General features: G+C 36.3%; 1 protein-coding gene across 4 annotated transcripts in view; it reads right to left on the bottom strand.

The window, feature by feature from the left end:
• TASP1 (taspase 1) overlaps positions 1-25,624 on the bottom strand; it is a 312,198-nt gene that overhangs the window by 234,689 nt on the left and 51,885 nt on the right. For all 4 annotated transcript variants that reach the window (XR_003548591.1, XM_027770008.1, XM_006143657.3 and 1 more), the window contains 2 exons: positions 19,530-19,650; positions 13,812-13,896 (listed from right to left, as the gene is read on the bottom strand). Coding sequence is in view for 3 of the 4 variants with exons in the window: in XM_027770008.1 (XP_027625809.1) it covers positions 13,812-13,896; positions 19,530-19,650 (206 nt within the window). In the remaining variant the exon portion in view is untranslated. The remainder of the gene's footprint in view (positions 1-13,811; positions 13,897-19,529; positions 19,651-25,624) is intronic.

Genomic DNA, 25,624 nt, shown 5'->3' with positions numbered 1-25,624 from the left:
TGGTGGTTAAGGGCACTGGACTCTCATATGGCTGACTGCAGGTTGAGTCCCAGACCTGGCAGCTTTCTCTCTCTCTCTTTCTCTCTCACTCTGCCCCTCTCTGGTGAAATTAAAATAAATAAAGTTAAATCAAATAATTTTTAATTTAAAAAAAGAAGAATGAGGATAATATACAAAAAATACCACGCACCATTAAATGTCCAAATATCCAAATAATGGGAATTCCAGAAAGTGACAAAGCTGGTAAAAGCATAGAAAACCTCTTCCATGGGGCCAGCAGGTGGCATAGTGGTTAAGGTGCTGGATTCCCACATGGCCAGCCACGGTTCGAGTCCCGGATCCATTGGCTTGCTTTCTCACTTTCTTTCTCTCTCTCTCTCTCTCTCTCTCTCTCTCTCTCTCTCTGTTTCTCTTTATGTGTCCTATAGCAAAATTTAAAAAATAATAATAAAATTGATAAATAATTCTAAAAAAAATTAAAAAGAAAATCTCTTCCACGAAATAGTATTTGAAAACTTTCCAAGTCAAAAGATACATATACAAATCCAGGAAGCACAAAGGACACCAAAAAAAATCAACATAAGGAGATTCCACTTCAGATTATAGTCAAGGTGGTAAAAATCAAAGACAAAGATAAGATTCTAAAAATGGCAAGAGAGAAGCATCAAGTTACATACAAAGCTATGCTATCAGGTTAACATCAGATCTGTCAAATGAAATGATGCAAGCAAGGAAAGAATGAAAAGACATATTCAAAGCTATAAAAGAAAAACAATTTTAACCAAGAATACTATACCCAGCAAGATTAACCTTCAAATGGGAAGAAGAAATAAAAACAGTCTCAAAGTGTTAAGTGAAAAACAGTTTCATCCAAGAATACTAAACCCAGCAAAATTATCTTCCATATGGAAAGAAAGAATAAAAACATCCTCAGATAAACAAGACCTGAAAGAATTTGACAGTAGCAGACCCACTCTTCAAGAAGTTCTGAAAGAAGTGCTCAACCAGTAAAACTAAAGACACATACAGAAATAAGAGAACAAAAGGCAACCAAGAAATATCAATAACAACGTTGAATGTTAACTTCCAGGATTTAAACAGAAAGATTGGACCATAGCAACACCACATATTCAACAGAAGAGAGTTTGAGCATAAGGCTGAACTGGTGAAATAGAATTTTATGACTTTTGAGTAAAACATTACTGATTTTTTTTTACTATGCTTTGTTTTCCCAATTTAAACATTTTACTTTCTTTTGAGTTGTTGATAGGTTCAGCAATTTGTTAAAATATTTTTCTTGTTTGTTTCTTTAAGTGGAAATATAAAATTTTCTTCCTTCCTGACCCCTCCCAAATTGAAAATATTTTGGAGTATTACTATTTTGTGGCAGAAGGATTATTTGTATAAGTTCAATAATGCCTGTTGCATTGAATCAGAAATTGGAAATACTCATTATTGGACAGGGTTTTGACTGAAGATCAATCACGAAACTATGGAACTAAGGTAGATCTCAAGTAAGCCAACAGAAGCTCTTAGAACAATGGCCTGGCACCATAAATAGTACTACCTGGCAGAGAGGATTAGAGAAGATAGATGAAAGAATTTACAACATAAAATAACCTGGACTTTTCCAGCCCAGCATTGTATCCAGTAGAGATTGCAAAAAAGCAACCACACCAGAAGATTTTCTTGAGAAAGCCTTTGAAGGAATCTTTGCTAGCAGATGGTATATCACAGAATACTTAGTAGGCAGGGCTGAATTGAGAAGGGTTATGTGTGCCTAGTATGCTGGACATTTGCTTTTCAATAATTTGAGTAGTAGATGTGTGAACATTTTCTCAAACATATTTAAAACTATACTGTTTCTGTTGCTATAGAGTCACAAACAAAATTATAAGAAATATTTTAAACATTATCTTTAAAATTCAGTATTTTGAAATTTTTAAAGTTGTTTATTAACTGTCAAGAACTATGGAGTACGAGCTAAATTTTTTTTGATATGTAAAGTACATGTGGAAAAATGTACAAATAAATAAATAAAGGGAAAATTTTTAAATAAATAAATAAAAACAGTCTCAGATAAACAACAACAAAGAATTTATGAATGCTAGGCCAGCTTTTCAAGAGGTACTGAAGGGAGTACTATTGGGTTGTCAGGGAAGTCATGATGTATTTTGTACAGAAAAAAAATTTAAAATACATCATGACTTTCCCAACAACCTAATATATCAGAAAAACTAAAGAAAGATAAATAGAAATAAGAGAACACACACACACACACACACACACACACACACACACACACACACACAAAATGTCTAACAAAATGACACAGATAAAAGTGCACATATAATAATGCTGAATTATTTTTTTCTTTTATTGGAGAGGTTTTTGCTATAGGGCACATGCACTCGCCAGAAAGACAGAGAGAGACAGAGAGACAGGAAGCGAGAAATCATCCCCCAGGGGAATGGCCACACCACAATCCCTTCTCCTCCATTCTCCTCTCGGGATCTTGGGTACGCACACACACGCACCAGGCGTTGAGTTTAAGCCACTGCGTCCAGGACTTGAACCTCAGTTGACTACATGGGAGTCTAGCGACATAGCCATTATGCTAACTGCTAGTCCCAATAATGCTGAATGTTAACAGACTAAAATCTCCAATTAAAAGGCATACACTGGCTGAATGGGTAAATAAAGAACAGGAGCCCTATATGTTATCTACAGAAAACACACTTTGTAGATAAAGATATACATAGACTGAAAGTGAAGGGCTGAAACAGGTATTCCATATGAATAGAAATAAAAAATGATTGGAGTCACAATACTGATATCAAACAAAATAGACTTTAAGACGAAAACTATAAAAAGAGACAAAGAACACTATATAGTACTGAAAGGGCTAATTCACCACAAAGACGTAACAGTTATAAATATTTATGCACCCAACAATGGAGCACCCAAATACTTAAAAAAAAAGACTGCTAGATCTAAAGGAAGAGATAGGATGAACACCACAACCATTAGGAATCTCAACACTCCACTGTCTCCTCTGGACAGAGCCTCTAGACAAAAAGCAAGCAAAAATTTAGAATCTAAATGATATCACAAATCAAATGGTCTTGACAGATATCTATAGAACTTCCCACCCAACCACCACAAATACACATTTTTTTCTCACCCCTGCATGGATGACATGATTATATACATTAAAAAAAATCCACTATAAAAACTCCTGGATATAATAAATAAATACAGTAAAGTGGCAAGATAGAAAAATCAACATACAAAAATGTATAGCATTTCTATACATCAACAATATGAACAGACTGAGGTAGAATTGAAGAAAGCAATCATATTTTTAATAGCCACAAAAAATATAAGATACCTAGCAATAAGCCTAAAACAAAGAAACCAAAGACCTCTACATGGGAAACTATGAAAAACTAAAAACAGAAATTGAAAATGATACAAAAAAGTGAAAACACATCCCATGTTCTTATATTGAAAGAATAAATATAATTAAAATGTCAATTCTACCCAAATTTATTTACAAATTTAATGAAATCCAAATCAAATTACCAGAAATATTCTTCACAGAATTAGAAACACAGGGGAAACTCTTAGAGACATTGGAGGAGACAAAGACTTCTTAAATAAAACACCCAAAGCACAGGCAATAATCTCAAAAAATAATAAGCAAGGGAGATTACATCAGGTTGAAAATCTGCACAGCAAAAGAAACAGTAATTTTAGTGAAGAGACAACTGTCAGAATGAGAGAATATGTTTGTAAACTTTCCCTTTGATAACAGACTGATAACAAAAATCTACAGGGAATTCAAACAGCTTCCCACAAAAAAAAAAAAAAAAAAAAAAAAATCAATCCCAATTAAAAGATGGGCAAATGAGCTGAAAAGACAACTTGCCTCACAAGACATATAATACCCAAAACGCATATGAAAAAACGCTCACCATCCTTATTATAAGGGAGATACAAAACAAAACCACATGAAATACTATCTAACCCCAGTCAGAATGGCTAATATTAAAAAATGAAGAATGATAAATGTTGGCAAGGCTGTGGTGAAAAAGGAACTCTCTACACTGTTGGTGGGAATGTAAATTAGTACAGTCACTGTGAAGAACAATATGGAGGTTTCTCAAAGACCTACAAATAGAACTACCATATGATCCAGCAGTTCCACTCCTGGGTATCTACCAAAAAAACAGGAACATATTGATGGAAAAACACTTGCAAATCCATGTGTATTGCAGCATTATTCACAACTGCTAAGACATCAAACACAAATCTCCAAGAACAGATGAATGGATTGAAAAAGTGTTGCAGAGATACTCTATGGAATACTACTTGTCCATAAAAATTTTTTTTTAAAAAAAAGGGACCAGCAGTTAGCGTAATGGCTATGTTGCTGGACTCCCACGTAGTCGATCGTGGTTCGAGTCCCGGAACAGGCGGCTTAAACTCACGCTGGGTGCGTGTGCGTGCATGCCCAAGATCCCAAGAGAAAAATGGAGGAGAAGGGATTGCAGCGTGGCCATCCCCTCTGGGAGGTGATTTCTTGCTTTCTGTCTCTCTGTCTCTGTCTGTCTGGCGAGCACACGTGCCCTATAGCAAAAACCTCTCAAAAAAATAAAATAAAATAAAATAAATCAAGACCCTGGCATTTCATAGAAAGTAAACAAATATGGAAGATATAATGCTAAGTAAAGCAAGCCTGACTATGAAAGAGAGGCATTGTGTGTCTCCACTTAATATATAACGAATGTCTACGCTCTATGGCAGAAAATTATTGTAAGGGATAAAAACATGAAAAGGAACTATAAACACTAGATAGAGTGTGGGAGAAGGGTGGGCAATGGGGAGGGGGCAGGAGGGAGGAAATAAAAGGAGAAAAACATAAAACATTTAATGGATACAAAAATGGAAAATTATCGTTAAAAAATGTGTATGGTAATGACTCTGATTAGTCTGATATGCAGTATATTAACCCTAGAAATATTTATTTTATTCATTCATTTATTTTTTTAGTTTAACCACTGAGAGACAGAGGGTGAGAGTGAGAGAGAAAAGCGAGAAAGCAAGCCACAAGATTCAGGACTTGAACTCTGGTCGGCCATGTGGGAGTGTCCAGCACCTTAACCACCACGCCACCTGCTGGTCCCCAATTTTTTTAATTGGGGAAAAATAAATAAATTTTTTAAATAAATGAATCAATCTCTCTCTTTCTCTCTTTCTGTCTTCCGTCACTCTCTAGCAAGCACACATGCTCTACAACACTCTAAGACAATAAATCAATAAAAATAAACATTATTTTAAGTGTTCAAACATATATAATTATGTGCTTCTTTCATGAAATAAATGAACAAACAAATACACTTAAATAAAATTATATACAATGATGTGCTGCTCCCATATGGTCTGCCTCTTCAATAGAAGACGCCTGGTTTTAAGTTCTTCCATCTGCTTTGATTTTTTTTTTTTTTTTTAAGTTCTTCCATCTGCATTGATTTTTTTTTTTTTAACTTGCTATAGGGCCTATATTCGCACTGGAGAAAGTTTAAAAAAAGGAGAGAGAGAAAAAGTGAGAAAGCACCCTTGCAGGGATGGTCATGCTACAATCCCTTCTCCTCCCAGAATTTTTGGGCACATACACACGTGCACCCATCATGTCTCTCAGGTTGCCAAGTCCAGGATTTGAATGCACAATCAGCCATGTGGAATCCAGCTGCCTAACCCCCACACCACCAGCTGACCACTTGATAGGTTATCTACCTTCATGCATGGCATATAGGATGTTCTAATACATAGTTGCTGAATGAATGAATGGATAAGTGAATGAATAAACAGTTACTTCTCACTATTAAGAAAAGATCATATGTTCCATTATTCCTAATCAGTTTCTTCTAATGTGATACAGATGTACTCTCTAAATTTCTTTTTTATTTTAGAAAGAGAGATTTTTGTCATAGGGCACGTGTGTGTGCCAGAGAGATGGAGAGAGACAGAGAAACAGAAAGCAAGAAATCAACCCCCACGAGAGGATGGCCATGCCACAATCCCTCCCCATTTATTCTACTCTCAGGATTTTGGCCCACATGCACATGCACCCGGCATGAGTTTTAAGTTGCTGGGTCCAGGACTTGGACCGCAGTCAGCTACACAGAAGTCCAGCAATGTAACCATTATGCCATCAGTTGGTCCCAAGATGCACTCCATAAATTTCTAGCAGCACAAGTGTGGGCAAGTCTGGGATTGAGGTTCTTTATAAGTAAAATGTGTGTTACTCTCATAAATCGTGTAATTTTTATAAGATAATGCATATAAACCACATAAAACAGCACATAACATAGTCTATCACAGTGTACAAATGCAATAAATGCTAGTTATTATCATTATAGAAATTAGGTAACTGGACTTAGCAGTATCATTGTGTAAAGAAATTCAAAGTACAAACATTTAGTTGCGATGGTTTAGAATATTTGGGGAGGAAACCAGCAGGTGGCATAGTGGTTATATTGCTGGACTCCCACATGGCTGACCTTGGTTCAAACCCCAGACCCAGTTGCTTCAAACATGCTGGGCACATGTCCGTGTGTGCCCAAGATCCTAGGAGGTGAACAGAGAAGAGATTGCAGTGTGGTCATTCCCTCTGGGAAGAGATTTCTCGCTTTCTCTCTGTCTCTCTGGCGAGCACATACACCCTAGAGAAAAAAATGTCTAAGAAAATAAAAAGAATACTTGGGGAATTTATTTTTTCAAAATCACTACAGTTATACAATGAGCTTCTAGCGTTATCAGAGAGTTATACTTCTGGAGAAGACAGAGTAAAAGGAAAGAGATCTACCCACTTGATCAAACCGATGCAGAATAAAAAATAAACAGACAAAATAAAGAACACAATAGTCTTCATACAGTAGACAACAGAGAATATAGAGCAGGGATTCTTGACAGAAAGGAAACAATTACTGCCTTGGAGAATTTACAGGTCACAGCACAGGAGCCTGGCACTATCTCTGAGTTGAAGAGACCGTGCTGGACACCCAGTTAGGCTAAGGTGCCCAGAGTTAACAGGGTAGAGTACCAGCTGCCTTGAGACAGAACTCCTCTAGTCTTCAGCTGAATAGTTCACTGCATGTATAAGAGGAAATTACCCAAAACCTTGGAATGAATAACCCGAAAGCTTTAAAAGAAACAATCCCCAAGTTTAAACAGGGCCAGGAACTGCTCCCATCGGCCAGAATAAAAGCCTCAGTCTAGGTACATCTGTTAAAGTACTCTGAAAGTTTTAACTTCAATAGCAAGACAAAATTAGCTCAAGGCTAAATTCTTGTCAGTCTCCTGTAACAAGTTTAAAGCAAGACCCAAAAGAATCAAGCTGTTTTTAAGTAAATTAGCCATATCCTAGAATAAAGTTCAAGAATATTTATTAAAATACAAAAATACACAGTGCCCAAAAAGGAAAACACACAATGTCTTAAATCCAATAAAAATTACTGAACATGCAAATAAGTAGAAAAATGTAACCTATAATATGGGGAACAATCATTGAATTGAAAAACAACTGAGAAATAACAAAAATTTTCAAAATAATTGTAATTCTATTCATGTGTTCAAGAAGGTAGAAGAAAGATTTAACATATTAAGCAGATACCTAAAAGACATGTTTTTTCTGGCTATTATTTTTTTTAGAATTACTTTATTTAACTTTATTTATTTATTTTAATTTGACCAGAGAGGGACAGAGCAAGAAGAAAGTGAGAAAGCAAGCTGCTTGGTCTAGGACTCAAACCATAGTCAGCCATGTGGGAGTCCAGCACCCTTAACCACCATGCTACCTGTTGGTCCCCAGGAAAGATATTTTTTAAATGATAAAAATCAAAGTTCTGGAGATAAAGCACCAAGCCAGAAATGAAAACTAAACTTGATGGGATTAGCAGGTGATTAGGCATTGTATAGCAACAATTAATAAATTTGAAAACATAGCAATGAAAATTATTCAAAATGACAGGGAGAAAAAAGATAAATAAAATAAATAAATCAAACTGTAAAACTACAAGAGATCAAATATATGCATAATTACAGTACTAAACAACAAGAGAGAAGCGGGGTCAGAATATCCGAAAAAATAATGATCAATGTTTTTCCAAACTGGATGAAATATGTATTTCTATATATTCAAGACACAAAAAGAACCCAATCCAAAGACATTACAAAAGAACTATAAACCAACAGCATTCAAAAACAAAAATATAAACTCTTTATAAAATATTAGCACATTGAAATTAATAATTTACAAAAAGGATAATGCATTATGCCTAAGTGAAATTTAACCAGGAATGCAATTACTACTTTAACAGTGAATAATTAATCAATCATTATTTTAATTACTAAGAAAATTAGTAAGATTTTCTCAATAGATATAGAAAAGTATTAAACAAAGCACAACACATATGCCTATTAAAAACTCTCAGCACACTAGTAAAAGAAGGACACTTTTTCAACATGATAAAGAGCATCTGTGAAAAACCTACCACAACCATCATACTTTAATGGTGAAAGACCAAATGCTTCTTTCCTAAAACCATAAATAAGGCAAGAATGTCCACTCTCACATGTCAACTCTATAATACACTGTACTGGAGTTTCAGCCAAGGTAACAAAAAGAAGAAAAAGAAATCAATTACAGAAATCCAGACTGGGACCATTCAGTGGTGTTGTGGTTAAGGCAGTTGTATCCCACAGGGCCAACTGCGCATTTCAAGTCAAGGACCCAAAAGATTGAAAGACATGCTGGACAAGTGTGAGTGCAGGCCCAAAATCCAAAGAGGAAAATAGAGGTGACAGATTGCGATATGCCCACTTTCCTCCTTTCTCTGTTTCTCTGTCTCTCGCTGACAAGCTTACATGCCCTGTCGCTATTAATAAATAAACAAATAAATAAATAAATAAGTACAAGATAGCCAGATTAGAAAGAAATAAGTAAAACTATCTTCATTTCTAGGAGACATGACATTCTCACATGGCTGACAGCGGTTCAAGTCTTGGACCTGGCGGCTTGCTTTCTCTCCTTCCCTTTCTCTCTCTCTCTCTCTCTGGTCAAATTGAAAATAATAATAACAAATAGAATTAAATAAATAAATAATTCTTTAAAAAATCAAACCTTATGGAATATAAAAAATTATACTAGAACAAATGAAATTAGGAAATTTTCAAAATATAGTATCAGTACAATAAAAATAAATCATATTTCCATATACTAACAATAAACAATTGGAAATTAATTTTGGGGGGGAGAGGTTTTTGCTATAGGGTGCATGCGCTCACCAGAAAGACAGAGACAGACAGAGAGATAGAAAGCAAGAAATCAACCTCCAGGGAGGATGGCCATGCTACAATCCCTTCTCCATTCTCCTCTCGGGACCTTGGGCATACACGCACATGCGCACAGCGTGAGTTTAAGCCACCGGGTCCAGGACTCAAACTACAGTCGACTACAAGGGAGTTCAGCAACATAGCCATTACACTAACTGATGGTCCCAAAATTAATATTTTTTAAGTATATCATTTAGCTGGGTCAACAGGTGTCATGGCAGTTAAGGAGCTGGACTGCCACATGGCCAACCACAGTTTGATTCTCAGACCCAGGGCTTAAAAATTACATGCATATGTGCCTAAAATCCTGAGAGAATGGAAGAGAAGGGATTGTGGTATGGTCATCTCCCCTGGGCGGGACAAGTGATTCCTCATTTTCTGTCTTTCTCCAGCAAGCACATGCGCCCTATGGGAAAAAAACTAAAGTGTGCGTGGTAGCGTGCGTTTGTGTGTGTGTGTGTGTGTGTGTGTGTGTGTGTACACCATTTAGCACAGCACTGAAAAAGGATGAAATACCTAGGTATAAATATGATAAAAGTCATGCATGACATATACCCTAAATGCTATAAGACAATGTTTAGCGAGGTTAAAGAAGACTTTACCAAAAGCATATATTTGAATCCTAATCAAAATTCTAGCATACTATTTATAGAAGTGAACAAAATCTAAATTTCATATGAAAATATAGCATACCTAAAATATTAAGGCAGTTTTGAAAACAAAACTATGTATGTGAGAAAAATAAAATAGCCAATTACAGACAGGTGTAGCATATTATAAATATGTGATCATTTTAATGAAGAGGTACCCATTACCTTTTTTTCCATATATTTTCTTCTTGAAAAATGTGAAAATATTACACTTGTTCTCTTCAACAATTGCCTCATCTTGGTCCTTCTTTCTTCCCCTAAGGTTATCATAGTGAGTTTGGTAATCTCTCCAAATCATTTTTGTATGACTATGTACATATTTACATAGTCTTAGAAAATTAGAGTATTGTATATGTTGTGGCAGTATGAAGGAAAATATGGGAATGAGAAATGGAGCTTAAATTCAGGACAATTGTTACCTAGGCATGGGGCAGAGATAAGGTCAGGGTAAGGATGTGGGACAGTGGAAAAGATGAAGATTCCACTAGAAAGGTTTCAACCTAAGCAGCTTCAAATCTTTCAGTGTCTTATTTCCTAACCTGGTAGTGGGAAACAGGAGTCCATGATATTACTCTGTATCATTTTAAAGAAAACCTAAGTTAAAAACTGAGCGGATCATCAGCAACTTAATTTTTTACTCTGTAATATGAAGATGTATTGCTATAAACGAAATAGTGTCCATCCAAAGATTTAAATATTGAAGCCCTAGCCACTAATGTGATGATATTTGGGGCTGGGGCCTTTGGAATGTCCTTGTGTTTAGATAAAGTCACTCAAGAGATAGAGCACTAGTAGTAGGATTAATGTCTTTATAAGAAGAGGGAAATATACTCCCCCTCTCTCTCTTCTTCTCTCCTCTCCCTCCCTCTCTCCCTCTCCCTCTCCAGCTCAGACTCTCCCTTCCTTTACCTCCAATAAGCAAGTGAGAAGGTGACCATGTGCAAACTAGGGAGACCAGAAACCAAACAAGCTAGAACCTTGACCATGGACTTCCCAATCTTCAAAACTTTAAGAAATAAATCTCTGGGGCCAGCAGGTGGTTTAGTGGTTAAGACACTGGACTCCCACATGGCTGACCACTGTACAAATCTGTATACAACAGGTTGAAAATCTTGCCATGTGCTTATGAATGCATGCCCAAAATCCTGAGAGGAGAATGGAGGAGAACAGATTGTCGCATGGCCATCCCCCCTGGTAGATTGTAGCATGGCCATCTCCCCCGGGGGGAGATTTTTCATTTTCTCTCTCACTGTCTCTATCTCTCTTCAGCAAGTGCGCTTACCCTATGGCATAAATAAATAAATAAACAAACTAACTAACTAAAAAAGAAAGAAATCTCTGCTATTTAAGCCACCTTATCAATGGTATTTTCTTATAGCAATCCAAGTAGATTACCACCTAAAGTAATCCATGCTACTACGTGCGAATGGTTCTCTCCTTCTTTTTCATGCCAAAAGGTATTTAATAAAATGACAAGGAAACAATTTAGCCACTAACAGACATTCAGATTGTTTTCAGTTTATACCCCATAAGCAACATTGCTATGACCTTCCTATGCTATAATAGCCTTCCTGAGTAGGGTAAGGAGGTTACATGGTGGTTGGGATGCTAGACTCCCACATGACTGACCCTGGTTCAAGTCTCAAACCTGAAGACTTGCTCTATCTCTCTCTTTCTCTTTCTCTCTCTCTCTCATCAAATTTTTAAAAATCATTCATTCATTCATTAATTTTTGGTGGGAAGGAGGGGAGCCTTCCTGAGAACATGAGAAACTGTTGAGAAGCTGTTTTTTCCTCAGACAGAATTGGCAGAGCACATAACATGTGCATGTTTGTTTGTTTGACAGTTTTTGTTTTTTGTTTTTTGTTTTTTGCGGGGGGTGTTTCCATAGGTGATGGGCACTTGTTGGAGACAAAGAGAGAGTGAAAGTGAGAAATTGCTGTCCAGGGATGGCCACCCCACAATCACTTCTCCTCCAGTCTCCTCTCAGGATTTTGGGCATACATGCACATGTGGCTCAGCCTGATTTTCAAGCCACCAGGACTCAAACTATGGTCAGCCATATGGAAGTGCAGCACCTTAACCATCTATTGGCCCATCTATTGACCCCAACAGGTGCATTTTCAATTTTCACAGTAATAAATACCAAAATATCTCTCAACTAGCTATATTAGTTTATGTTCCAAACACTAGCAAAGAATCTGTTTTTCTACACTCTCAAAAATATTAAATATTATTAGTCTTTTTAAATTTTGGTACTTTAATACAGTAAAAATATCAACTTGTTATTTTAATATACAACTCCTTAATCAATATTATGATTAGGCAACTTTTCATATATTTATATGCCATCAATATTTTTGTTTTCATAAACTGCCTATTTGTATTCTTTACCAATTTTTTAAATTTGAGTCATCTTTTTCTCATTATTTATTGTTCTTAAATATTCTATATATTAATCTTTTGTTTGATATACATGTTGCTAATAATTTTTTTCAGTTCCAAAAATCATTTTCTTTTAATTCTGATAATGGTTTTTGCAGTTGTAAAATAGCTAGAATTCTCCTGTGAGAATTTTTAAATCAGTTTTACCACTTTCAGAGTTATAAGAAAATTTATTGATATCAACCAAATACATATTAGAAATTATCTCCAAAAATCTGACTGATAATTCAGTCATGGTGGTGAAAGCAGTAGGATGCCACTACATGTTACTAAGCCACACAGGAGGACCAGGTTCAGATCCTGGGTTGACCTGAACAAGTCAGATGTAACCACACATGTCTATTATCCTGGCTGGTCAGAAGGCTAGGGAGAATTTCACAGTGTAGTGAAACTGTCGAAAATACTTGTCTTTCATTCTCTCTCCCTGCTTTCCCTCTTTCTCTCTCTCTTTTTCACTCTCTCTCAATAAATAGATTTTAAACAAAACAAAACAAACACTGGGCACATGTGCACACATGCTCAAACATAGAGATAGTTATAAAACTATTTAACAGTAAAATATGATGTTGGGGATTTGCTTTAAAATACTACAGTAGGTGACACAGTGGTTAAGGCATTGGACTCCCACATGGCCGATGGCAGTTCAAGTCCTGGACCCAGTGGTTTGAAAATCATGCTAGGTGCATGTGTGCCCAAAATTCCAGGAGGAGAATGGAAGAAAATAGATTGTAGCCTGGCCATATCCCTGGGGGATGATTTTTCACTTTCCTCTCTCTGGGTCTCTCTGTCTCTATCCAATGAGTTCACATGCCCAATGGCAAAAACCTTAAAAATAAATAAAATAAATACTACAGAAACAAAATCAAGATGCATGAGATAGATGGACAAAATATTCTTAATTATTGGAACTGGATGACAGGTTTGTCAGGTCTATTTACAATGTTCCACATATTTTTATTCTAAGAACCTCCTCAAAATTAAAAATTACTTTAGGCTCCAAACTCCAATGTGTTAGATACTTTTCAAGTTGCATAATAAAATGATCCAAATTAAACACTTAGTAATAGCAAAAACATCTTTACTATCAACTATAAAACCAAAAATTAACTCTGATCTCCTTTCTACTCTAATCCATCATATTCTATTCCATTTGGAGTTTTATCAACTGAACAAGATGTTCCAAGATCACAGAACAAAGTGTGTCTTCCTCTCAAAGGCACGTTATTGCCGGTGTGTAACCAACAGCATCAGCATTCTGTGGATAAAAATAGCCTTCAAATGCCCTGAAAAAACAAAGACCAAGAACAAAGTGCTTACCAAGGAGGAATTCTGCCAGCGGAGAGTTTGCCCTTCTGCCCTTCACACAAGAGTCTGTTCGCAACTGAGACTGGATTCTTGATTCCTATAAAATGAAGTTGGCAGAAAAAGAAGTTAGAAAAGTCTTCGAGTTTCTCTCTCAGTTTTGTGGTTGCTTTAATAAAAAGCAACTTTAAAATATCTTGTAAATTCTTCTTTTTCAAGGTATCAAATTTACCAAGGAAACCCTTAATTATCATGAAAAAAGAGTCAAACAAAACATACATGAGTATCTAGCAGGTGCAAGAAAAGAACAAATATATAACATATATCCTTATGTTTTATCACATGCTACAGCAGCAAAGAGAGCCTTGAAACACTCTATATATTTAAATTCAGTTCTTTTTTAATAGATTTCAAAAGAGTATAAAAAAATGAACCCAGACTATGGTACTATTCTACTATCAAAACTAAATATATACTCCAGGTTTTTATTGACCACAAAACCATGAATTTCCTTTAAAGAATAAACATGATTATAAACATCTTTAAATTTACCTTAGAGAAAAAAAAATGGAAAAGATAAGCCAAAAATTTTCGATTTCACCTATAAAAGAAAGGAGAAAGTTGGGTAACGGCGGTATAGCAGTAATGCACCTCAAGAGATGTCAGATCCACCTGGAAGATCATAGGCTCTATTCACCAGCCAATCTGTGTACACCAGGTACACAGTCCATAATTCTAACTATCTAGGAAGTTTGGGAGGACTGTAGCATGAAACCCTATTGAGGGTGCTTGCCTGTCTGTTTTCTCTCTATCTGTCCCCCACCTGCCTTGTCTCCATCTCTATCTTGATCTTTCACTTTCATGATGGTAATAAACTTTTAAAAAATGGGTAAGGGTAGAAAGAAAAGGTCAAGTATGGACAAAATTATAATTATATAAATGTGGTTTGAACTATTTCCAGAAGGCAAAATGGTATGTAAAAGTGAGATGAAGCTTAGCTGAAAGGAACAGTAAGACAGTATTTGTTAGGATGACAATGACAAATGATGATGATAAAATGAGCACAGAAGGCAATGAAAGTAACTTAGTACAGTTGTCTCTCAGTATCCACAGGGGATTGGTTCCAGGATCCCCCCATACCAAAATTTGCAAATGTTCAAGTCTCTTATATAAAATGGCACAGTATTTGCAAAAAGCCTACATAGATACATAATAATGAGTAAAGTAAAATGAATAATTCTTAAACAAAAAAAAAAAGAAAAAAATTTAGCTAGGTACCAAAAACTTCTACCACACAAAAAAGTATGAGAAACCAAAATAAAGAGAAAGCCCAGATGAGATCTCCATACTAGTTCTAAAAACATAATATATTTATGGGTGTAATAATTTAATATTATAAAGATATTAATAATTACCCAATGAACTTATGAATTTAAAATTATAAATTCTCAATCAAAACTTCAAATGGATACCTATGATATATGACAAGCAGACTCTAAAGTTAATCAAGAAAAAGAAACTTTAATACAATTTCTTGGGACCAGAAGTTGGTGTAATGGCTATGTCGCTGGACTCTCATGCAGTCAACCACGGTTCGCGTCCCGGCCCTGGTGGCTTAAAACTCACGCCAGGCGCGTGTGCGTGCATGCCCAAGATCCCGAGAGGAGAATGGAGAAGGGATTGGGAGGAGGGACTGTGATGTGGCCATCCACCCTTTCTATCTCTCTGTCTCTCTCTCTTTATGGTAAGTGCACACATCTTATAGCAAAAATCTCTAAAAAAAAAAAAAAATACCATTTCTTTTTTTTAAAAAATTATTGGGAACCAGCAGTTAGCATAATGGCTATGTCGCTGGATTCCCACATAGTCGACCGCGGTTCGTGTCCCGGACCCAGTGGCTTAGAACTCACGCCAGGCACGTGTGCTTGAGTGCCAAGATCCCGAGAGGAGAATGGAGGAGAAGGGATTGTGGCGTGACCATTCCCCCTGGGGGGTGATTTCTCGCTTTCTGTCTCTATGTCTCTCTCTGTCTGTCCAGCGAGTGCACGCACCCTATAGCAATTTTTCACCCAAAAAAAAAAAAAAGGGGAAAAAAAGAATTATTTATTTAATTTATTTATTCATTGATTTATTTTAATTTGACGGGGCAGGGGTAGGGGAGGAGGACTGAGAAAGCAAGTCAACAGGTCTAGGACTTGACAAAGGTTGATCATGGTCGAGTGTCCAGTGCCTTAACCACCACACCACCTGCTGGCCCTACCATTTCTTATTGAAAGCAATTCTAATTAAAAGAGCTGGGTTTCAGCACAAAATAAATATATCAATAGAATAGAATAAAGCTAATGTTCAGATATAAACACATGTGAATTGGGATATTTAATATGTAATAGAGACAGAACTTCAAATCAGGAACAGACTAGAAAGATACAACACACACACACATATACACACACACACACACACACACACACACACACACACACACACACACACACACACACACTAAAAAGAACTTAAGAGGGAAAAGCAGAGGCACCAGACTACTTTACATAGTTTATCGGGGCCCATCAGTAGTGTAGCAGTAAAGTAATATGCTCTGCAAAGCTGACCCATGTGAAAAGGTCGCCAGTTCACATCTGGAGACCTCCTAGAATGTACCAGGGATGTGTGTATTAATAATCCAGACTGGATGAAGCTGAGAATATGGGGGTGGACTGAAGCAGTGTGCAGTGCCCCTGTCAGGGGGTACTGTATCTCTGTCTCAGTCTCTTTCTCTGTCTCTCTCACACATGGAATAAACTTTATTTATTGATGATTTACACACTGTAATAGCTGTCTCTCTATTGCTTCTCAGCTATGAATTCACCCACTGTTGCCTGATGTGTGAAAATAGTTATGGGCTATTTAAAGATAAGCATGTTTCCTTTGCTAGCTGGCACAATAGTGAGTTTTGTCAGTAGAGGGCACTAGAGACACACTGCAGGAAGAAAGGGTGGCTTGTGCTTGCCAGGCTCCTAGAGAGCACAATTTAGTCTCCACTATTTGGCCCATAGGGTATTCTCCTGTGCCCACGGGATAAAGCGTCCTCTAGCATTTGGCCACCACAAGTCTTCCCTGGTTCCTGACTGAGGTCACAGCACTATTGTTGAGAGCCCCAGGAAGAACAAGACTGCACCCCAATCCAGGTCCCTGACCTCTGCTCCCTCTCCTTAGCCCCAGAGGCACATATAACCAACATAGGAATGGCAGTCCAGTGAGCTAGAACCCCAGTCTTTACCCTGGACAATGAAAGTTTAATTCTCACAGCCTCTTGACCTCTGTGTGTCCATCTATCAGCTGAGTTTGTTTGTGTCCCACAGGATTAGACAATCAAATTGACCTGACATATAGAGAGCACTGCACCCAACAACTACAGAATACACATTCTTTTTATTCTAAGCACATTTCTCTCACTCTTTTTTGTTTTTTGTTGTTTTCAGCTACAGGTTTAAGAACACACTCTAGGAGCTAAATGGTGGCCCATGATTATGCAAGGCTGACCTGCATTGGAAGGTTCTGGTTTTATTTCTCAAACCTCTCTGAATACCCTAGACACAATACCATGATCTGGGACTAGGCTGAAGCTGAGCAAGGGTAGCAACATGAGTACTCTGTTGGGGGTATCTGTGTCTCTTCTCTTTGTCTCTCTCATTCATAGAAGAAAGAAACTTTAAAAAAGAAAGAAAAAGAAAGAAAGAAAGAAAGAAAGAAAGAAAGAAAGAAAGAAAGAAAGAAAGAAAGAAAGAAAGAAAGAAAGAAAGAAAGAAAGAAAGAAAGAAAGAAAGAAAGAAAGAAAGAAAGAAAGAAAGAAAGAAAGAAAGAAAGAAAGAAAGAAAGAAAGAAAGAAAAAAAGAAAAGAAAAGACAAGACAAGAGCAAAGCAAAGCATAGCACACAGTATCTCCTTTGGGGAATGAATTCAATAGTTAAGAGAATAAACAAGTACATTTTCAGAGTTTTTTATTTTAACTTCCATGTTATAATACTGATTTCCTATCTAATAAAAAAGTAAGTAATGGTGATAATATTAGCACCACAACTGACAATAGTATTCAAAGCAACACTGATTACAAAGTGCTTGGGGAACTTAATATGCATCATCATATAGGGTTAGTAGATTTCAGGTATTAACCAATTTTTTACTTTCCTTTTATTTCCCATGTCGGTGCTCTCTTAAAGACAATGTAAACTAACATTTTACAAAAAGTGATGCCGTCCTCTCAGAGTGAAAGAGATAAAATGACATTTTAGAGTCATCCTCTTTGAAGATTACATAGAATATTTAGCAAAACATACCTTAGAGCAAGTCTCAAAAAACTTCGAGGGCTTGGAATCATATACAATATATTCCCTGACCACACTGGATCAAGTATTGTAAAAATTAATAAAGAAAGCTAACTAAACTATCCTTAGGCAAATAAATTTACAACTTTATGGGACAGACAAATTTCTTAAATATCACACATGAAAAAAGAAAATATAATCTTATAAATGATAAAAATATTGAATCCTATCTTTTAAATTTCCCACACACACAAAAATGGCTAATTTGGAAAAAGTAATGAATTCCAACATAAAAGAAGTTATTCCAAAGATACACAAACCCTACAAAAATAGAGGGAAAAAGTCCCCAACTCATTTTATAAAACTAACCTAAATGGGGAAGAGAAAAAAACATTACACACAAGTTAACTTGATTAGCCAATGCAACTGTATGACAAAAGGACAGACCTTTCAACAAAGGACAATGATCCATTTGGATATCCATCTGAAGAAAATTAAAATGTTGACCCCCCTCCATTCACATTATTAAAAGTAATCTTAGCTTGATAAGAAAACTATATGTGAAGAGTAAAAACAAGGAAATTACTAAAATAAAACAATGTAGACTATCGTCATTTCTTTAGATAAATTAAAACACCTCAAAATACAGAAAGAATTAACCATAAAAGAAAAGGTAGATAATTTAAGCTGACTAAAATTAAAAACTTCTGTTCATCAGAAAAACAGCATTGAGAGTGAAAACATGGGCAAGCAGGTGGCATGGAGATTAAGGCCCGTGAATTCCACATCCTTGACTATGCAGTTCAAGTTCTGGCCCTGGTACCTTGAAAAACAAGTAGGCATATGTGTGTGCATGCCCAAAATTCTGAGAGGACAATGAAAGAGAAAGGATTGCAGTGTGGCCATCCCTCCTTCGGGGTGATTTCTCACTTTCCTGCTCTCTCGCTCCCCCTGTCTCTCTCCAGGGAGCTCATGTGCTCTATAGCAAACTTAAAAAAGAAAGAGAGAGAAAGTAAGCCACTGACTGGGAAAAAATATCTATAAGATGCGTGTGTGTGTGTGTGTGTGTGTGTATATCTATAGACATAGATATAGATATCTTACAAACCTTTGTATCTAAAAATATATATAAAGTACTCCAATAAGTCAACAAGACAATCTAATAAAAGTATACAAAAGATGTGAATAATCAAATTCTAACCAAAATTTGAACATAGGCTGCTTTTAAAAAAAAAAAAAAAAAAAAAAAAATTCATAGCAAAGATTTTGTGTTTTAAATTTGATAAAGAAAAACATTTGTTTCAACACTATTTCAAGAAAGAATGGTGAAAAAGACTTGACTAAGTATTTAGAAAGCATGAATGGTAATATGCAGTTTCTCAAAGAATAGTGTGTCACAATACCCACATACCACTCAGTGCTCCAACTGCTCCAAAATTTAAGGATTTTCCATCCATTATGCTGGCATCACACTCAATTTCACCTAAGAGATTTAGATTAGATCCCATTCCTGCATTTGTAAAAGGAGAATCCTATAAGACAAAAACAAAAATTAAAATAGTATTAGTCCTAAATAAAAAATAATGCCAATCTATCGTAAATTCTTCCAGAAACTAGAAAGTGAGAGAACACTGTATGATGCCAGTTTACCCTGATACCAAAACAAGACAAAGATATCATACGAACAGAAAATCACAGACCAATATAACCTGCAAACATTGACACAAAAATCAAGAAAACACTGACAAAACAAATCCAGTAAATTATATAAGAAATTATAAATAGAGCTGATTATGTAGCCTAGGAGATAAGGAAGTCAGATCCTACATGGCCAATTGTGGTTCAAATCATGACCCCAGTAGCTTACAAAATATGTCATGCACATATACATCTGTGTCCAAAACCCCAATGAGGTGAAGAAATGGAGGAGAAGGATTCGGGCATGACCACACTCCATTAAGGGATGATTTCTCTCTCTCTCTCTGTCTCTGACAAGATACATTCCCTCTGGCAATTAAAAACATTCTTTAAAAAAAGATTATGTATCCTAAAGAGAAAAATTGTGGAAAAGCAAGGTTGGTTTAATTCAGAAAATCAAAGTAATACATGATGTGAATAAAATCAAGGAGAAAAACATGATCATATCAATAGAAACAGAAAAAAAGCATTTGATAAAATCCAACATCCTTTCATGAGAAAAACACTCGACAAACTAGAAATAGAAGAGAACTTACTTAACATGATAAAGCACACCTATGAAAAGTCCAGAGCATACATCATAATTAATAGTGAAAGACTAAATACTTACCACTAGGGTCAGAAACAAGAAAAGAATATCCACTCTAAACAGTTCTATTCAATATACATACTGTACAATCTAGTCAGACAATTGAGCAAGAAAAAGAAACAAAGAGCACCCAGATTGGAAAGAGGGAAGTAGAATGATCTCTATGTGAAGAAGTAGAATTATCTCTATGAAAAATAACATGATCTTATATGTAGAAAATCCTAAGGACTTATATACTGAAAGCTACAAAACATGTTGAAAAAAATTTAATTCCCTAAAGAAATAGAACATTTCATGTACAGGGATCAGAAGGCTTACTATTGTTATGATGGCAATATTTTCCAAATTGACTAATTCAATGCAATACCTAATCAAATACTAGCTGTCTTTTTTGCAGACAGTGGCAAGCAAATTCTAAAATTCATATGGAAACAGAGAATCTAGAATAGTCAGAACGATCTTGAGAAAACAGAACTAGAAGACTAATACTCTGAGTTTTTACAGCTTACTTCAAAATCACAGTAATGGGGGATTAGAACCACTGAAGACCTTCTGCCCAGACTTCACCCTCCTATCCCCGAGATCTAACCAGAAACCAGGTTAGAGCACCGTAGTTATTCTCTATGTCTCTCTCCATCTCTCTCTCTCACTCTCTTTTTTTAATTTTTAAACTTATTAGCTCTCTGTCACTCTTTTGTCTTGCTAATTCTTACCTTTCTCCCTGCCCCCAAAGGACAAGCCAATTAGCAGCCATCTGTACCTGAGTTCTGAGCCACCCCATTCAGGGATTAGGACCACTGAGGACTGTCTTCCTGCCTCCCAGATCTAGCCAGGAGGCAGGTTAGAGCACCTGATGTAGTTTCTCTGCCTCTCCCTGTCTCTCTACATATATTTTTCAATTTTTTTTTTTAATTTTCAAACTTCTTAGCTTTCTGCTACTCTTTTGTCTTGTTAATTCTTACCTTCCCCCACCCCCTTCACAGGACAAGCCAATCAGCAGCCATCTATATCTGAGTTCTGAGCCGCCCCATTTATGCAACGCTCTAGCATCCCATGGAGTTTTCATTTTTTGCTTGAAAAATTATTTTCTTTTATTGTTTTTGTCTTTTTTCCTCTTTTTTTGTTTTTGTTTTGTTTTGTTTTGTTTCCTTTTCCTTTTGTTTTTATGTTTCTCACTTTTCTGCCAAACCTCCACATACTTATTTTCTAGACAGGTCTAGGTACTCAGTAGCCTAATATCTGAATACTTTTAGGGTCGGATTAATCCTCAATTTCCATTGGATCGCCTGTGCAAAGGGAGAAAAATGGTACTGTTTAGAGATCACAGGTTACCTCCTCCTCCTGTATTCCTCTGAATGCTCAGATTTAACTCCAAAACCTAGGAAAAATCTTATAACGCATCAAATGACCAGAAACCACCACAGAGGCACAAGAAATGTGAGAGACCGAGAAAATATCTCTCCTCTAAGGGAAAAGAATAACTCCTCTTCCTTCACAGACAATAAAAGAGAAATCCTAGAAATGCCAGATAAAGAATTTAAAACATTTGGGAACAGCAGTTAGCGTAATGGCTATGTCGCTGGACTCCCACGTAGTCGACCGCAGTTCGCGTCCGGGACACGATGGCTTAAAAAAAACGCCGGGCGCATGTGCGTGCGTGCCCAAGATCCCGAGAGAATGGAGAAGGGATTGCGGCATGGACATCACCCGGGGGGGGTGATTTCTCGCTTTCTGTCTCTCTGTCTCTGTCTGTCTGTCTGGCGAGTGCACACGCCCTATGGCAAAAACCTCTTTAAAAAATTTAAATATTCATAGTGACAAAGCTAACAGAGACAACAAACTTTAGAAAATGCAGGAGAAAAGAGACAAGTTCCAGGAGGTGAGGAAATTCAGCCATAATCTGAAAGAGGAGATACACATCATTTAAAAAAAAAAAATTAAATGGAATTATTGGAGATGAAGGCTATATAATGCAGGAAATCAAAACCTCCCTTGAAAATATCAAAAGCAGGGACCAGCAGTTGGCATAATGGCTATGTTGCTGGACTTCCATGTAGTTGACTGTGGTTCAAGTCCCAGACCCAGTGGCTTAAACTCACATCAGGCACATGTGCTTGTGTGCCCAAGATCCCAAGAGGATTATGGAGAAGGGACTGTGGCGTGGCCATCCCCCCTGAGGTGTGATTTCTTACTTTCTGTCTCTCTGTTTCTCTCTTTCTGGCAAGCACACATGCCCTATAGCAAAAAACAAAAAAAGTCAAAAGCAGATTAGATCACACAGATCTAAGATCTAAGATATTTTCAGATGTAGAAGGTAGAATCCTCTCACCTAAAAAAGTTCCCCAAAAAGATTGAGAAAATAACCAAAAAAAATGAGAATAACATACAAATAGTACTAGATGCCATTAAACGCCCAAATATCTGGATCATCAGTATCCCAGAAGGTAAACAAACTAATAAAGACATTGATAATCTAATTCCATGAAATCCTGGAAGAAAACTTTCCAAACCTAGAGAGGCTTTCAAATATCCAGACCCAAGAAATACAAAGGACCCCATACAGAATCAACCTAAGAAGATTTTCCCCAAGGCATATCATAGCCAGATTGACCAAAACCACTGACAGGGACAAGATACTAAATTTGGCAAGGGAGAAACATCAAGTTACTTTCAAAGGATATTCCATCAGGCTTATGTCGGACCTCTCATCAGAAACATTGCAAGCAAGGAAAGGATGGGAAACTATATTCAAAGTGTTCAGTGAAAAACAATTTCAACCAAGAATATACTATACCCAGCAAGATTATATGATATATGAGAAAAAAAAAATATATTCTCAGATAAACAAAACCTGAAAGAGTTTACCAATACCAGACCAGCTCTCCAAGAAGTGCTAAATTGTGGGCTATACTTGGAAAACTAAAGTTGAACACACAGAAATAAGAGCACAAAAACAAACAAGAGAATGGCCAGCCTGATAGTAGGGACAAGTCCAGAGTTGAATATTAACTTCCAGAGTTGAAGTGGAAAGATCAGACCTTTATAACACTGCAAATTCAATAGAAGGGAGATTAATTACATGAAACTGAACTAGTGAAATAGAATTTTTTTACTTTAGACTAAAACATTACTGATTTTCTTCGTTGCTCTGACACATATTTAAGGATTTTTGTCTTCTTTTGAACTGATGATAAGTTCATCTACCTACTATTTGAACTGAATCGTAACTGTTTTCCTGGCTTTAAATTTTCAGCAAATTTCTCTTAACATTTTTTTATTTTGATCTATTAAAACTAAAACTGTTTTTCTTGAAATTAAAAAATGTATCAAAAAAATACCTATTAATACCTATTTAATGACTTCAGTAAGCTATACAGCCCCAACTAGATGATACTTTATAGTATGTTCACTTTACTCACTGAAGTTTATGCCTAAAGTCAGACATGTGTTCATAGATATGTATATATCAGCTGTGCTTGCTATTTAAAGTTTTTAAATTAATTAAGATCTCTAGTGAATCAACAAAATGTGAGAAAAAAAAAGACATGAAGACAACTGTAGATACCAAAGATAGTGTGGGAGGAGGGGGGGAATTGGCAGAGGGTGAGAGGTAGGGAATCAGGGGTGGGGGATGGGGGGTAAGCAAAATGTATTAGAAACAAGAAATAGAAAATTCTTTGTTGACAATAACATGTATGGTAATATCCTTGATTGAGATGATATACAATGTTTTCTGGATGGAAAAATCTCATTTTGTATATTGTATTGATGTACAGTGAATGAATGTAAAGAAATAAAATAAATAAGCATTTTTTTAAATCACAGTACTGAAGAAGATGTGATATAGGTTTATAGGTAAGGATAGACCTATATATAATTACAATAGTATTGAGAATCCAGAAGTAATCCCTTACATTTATGACCAATTCAAATAACGATGCCAAAGCAATTCAATAAAGAGAAGATAGGAGGACCAGCAGTTGGCATAATGGCTATGTCGCTGGACTCCTATATAGTCAACTGCAGTTCGAGTCCTGGATCCAGTGGCTTAAACTTACATGGGGCACATGTGCGTGCATGCCCAAGAGCCCAAGAAGAAAATGGAGGGGAAGGGATTGCAGTGTGCCCATCCCCTATGGGGGGGGTGATTTCTCACTTTCTGTCTCTGTTTCTCTCTCTCTTTCTGGCAAGTGCACATGCCCTGTAGCAAAAACCTCTTCAAATAAATAAATAAATAAATAAATAAAGAGAAGGTAGGCTTTTGAGTAACTGGTTCTGGACAATCAGATAACCACATTTAAGAGAATGAAGTTGAACCCTTAACTCAAACCATGTACAAAAATTAACTGAAAATAGATTAAAGACTTAAATGTAAGAGCTAAAATAGTAAAAACTCTTAGAAGAAAATAAGAATAAATGTTTGTGTTCAAAGATTACACAATGACTTCTTAGATTTTACATCTAAAACACAAGATAGCAAAGAAAAAAACAAACAAACAAACTGGACTTCATCAAAATTTAGAACTTCCGTGTTTCATAGGACACTATACAGAAAGTAGGGGGGGGACCCACAGATTAGGAGGAAGTTTTGGGGAAAATTAGAACCTTCATATATTGCTGAGGGTTTAATAATGGTGTAGCCTATTTGAAAAACATCTGAAAGGTCCTTAAAAAGTTAAACATAGAGTTACCTTTTGGCCCAGCAATTCAATTTCTAGTTATATACTAAAAAGAAATAAAAATAGGTATACATAAAACTTGTACACAAATATTTAATCAGCATTTTTTATAATTACCAAAAATTGAAACAACTCAAATGCCCATCAACTGATGAAAGGATAAACAAAATATGATTATCTAAACAATGGTGTGTTAACCAATAATGAAAAGTTTAGTACTGATACACAGTACAGTAAGAAAGAAGCTTTGGCCCAGCAGGTGGTGCAGTGGTTAAAACAAAGGCTGGCCACAGTTCAAATCATGGACCTGATGGCTTGAAAATCACATGGGCACATGTGTGTGTGTGTGTGTGTGTGTGTGTGTGCCCAAAATCCCAGGAGACTGGAGGAGAAGGGATTGTGGCATAGCCAGAAATCATCCCCCACTGGGATGATTTCTCATCCCTCCCACCCCCAGCCCTGTCTGTCTCTCTCTAGCAAGTACATGTGCTCTATGGCAAAAATTCCTGGGGGAAAAAAAAAAAGCAGCAGCAGCAGCAG

This window comes from Tupaia chinensis, unplaced genomic scaffold, assembly GCF_000334495.1.
Source record: "Tupaia chinensis unplaced genomic scaffold, TupChi_1.0 Scaffold000101_1, whole genome shotgun sequence".
Classification (NCBI taxonomy): Eukaryota; Metazoa; Chordata; class Mammalia; order Scandentia; family Tupaiidae; genus Tupaia; species Tupaia belangeri.
The sequence above is the reverse complement of the archived record's forward strand: the minus strand, read 5'-3'. Positions and strand labels throughout refer to the sequence as shown.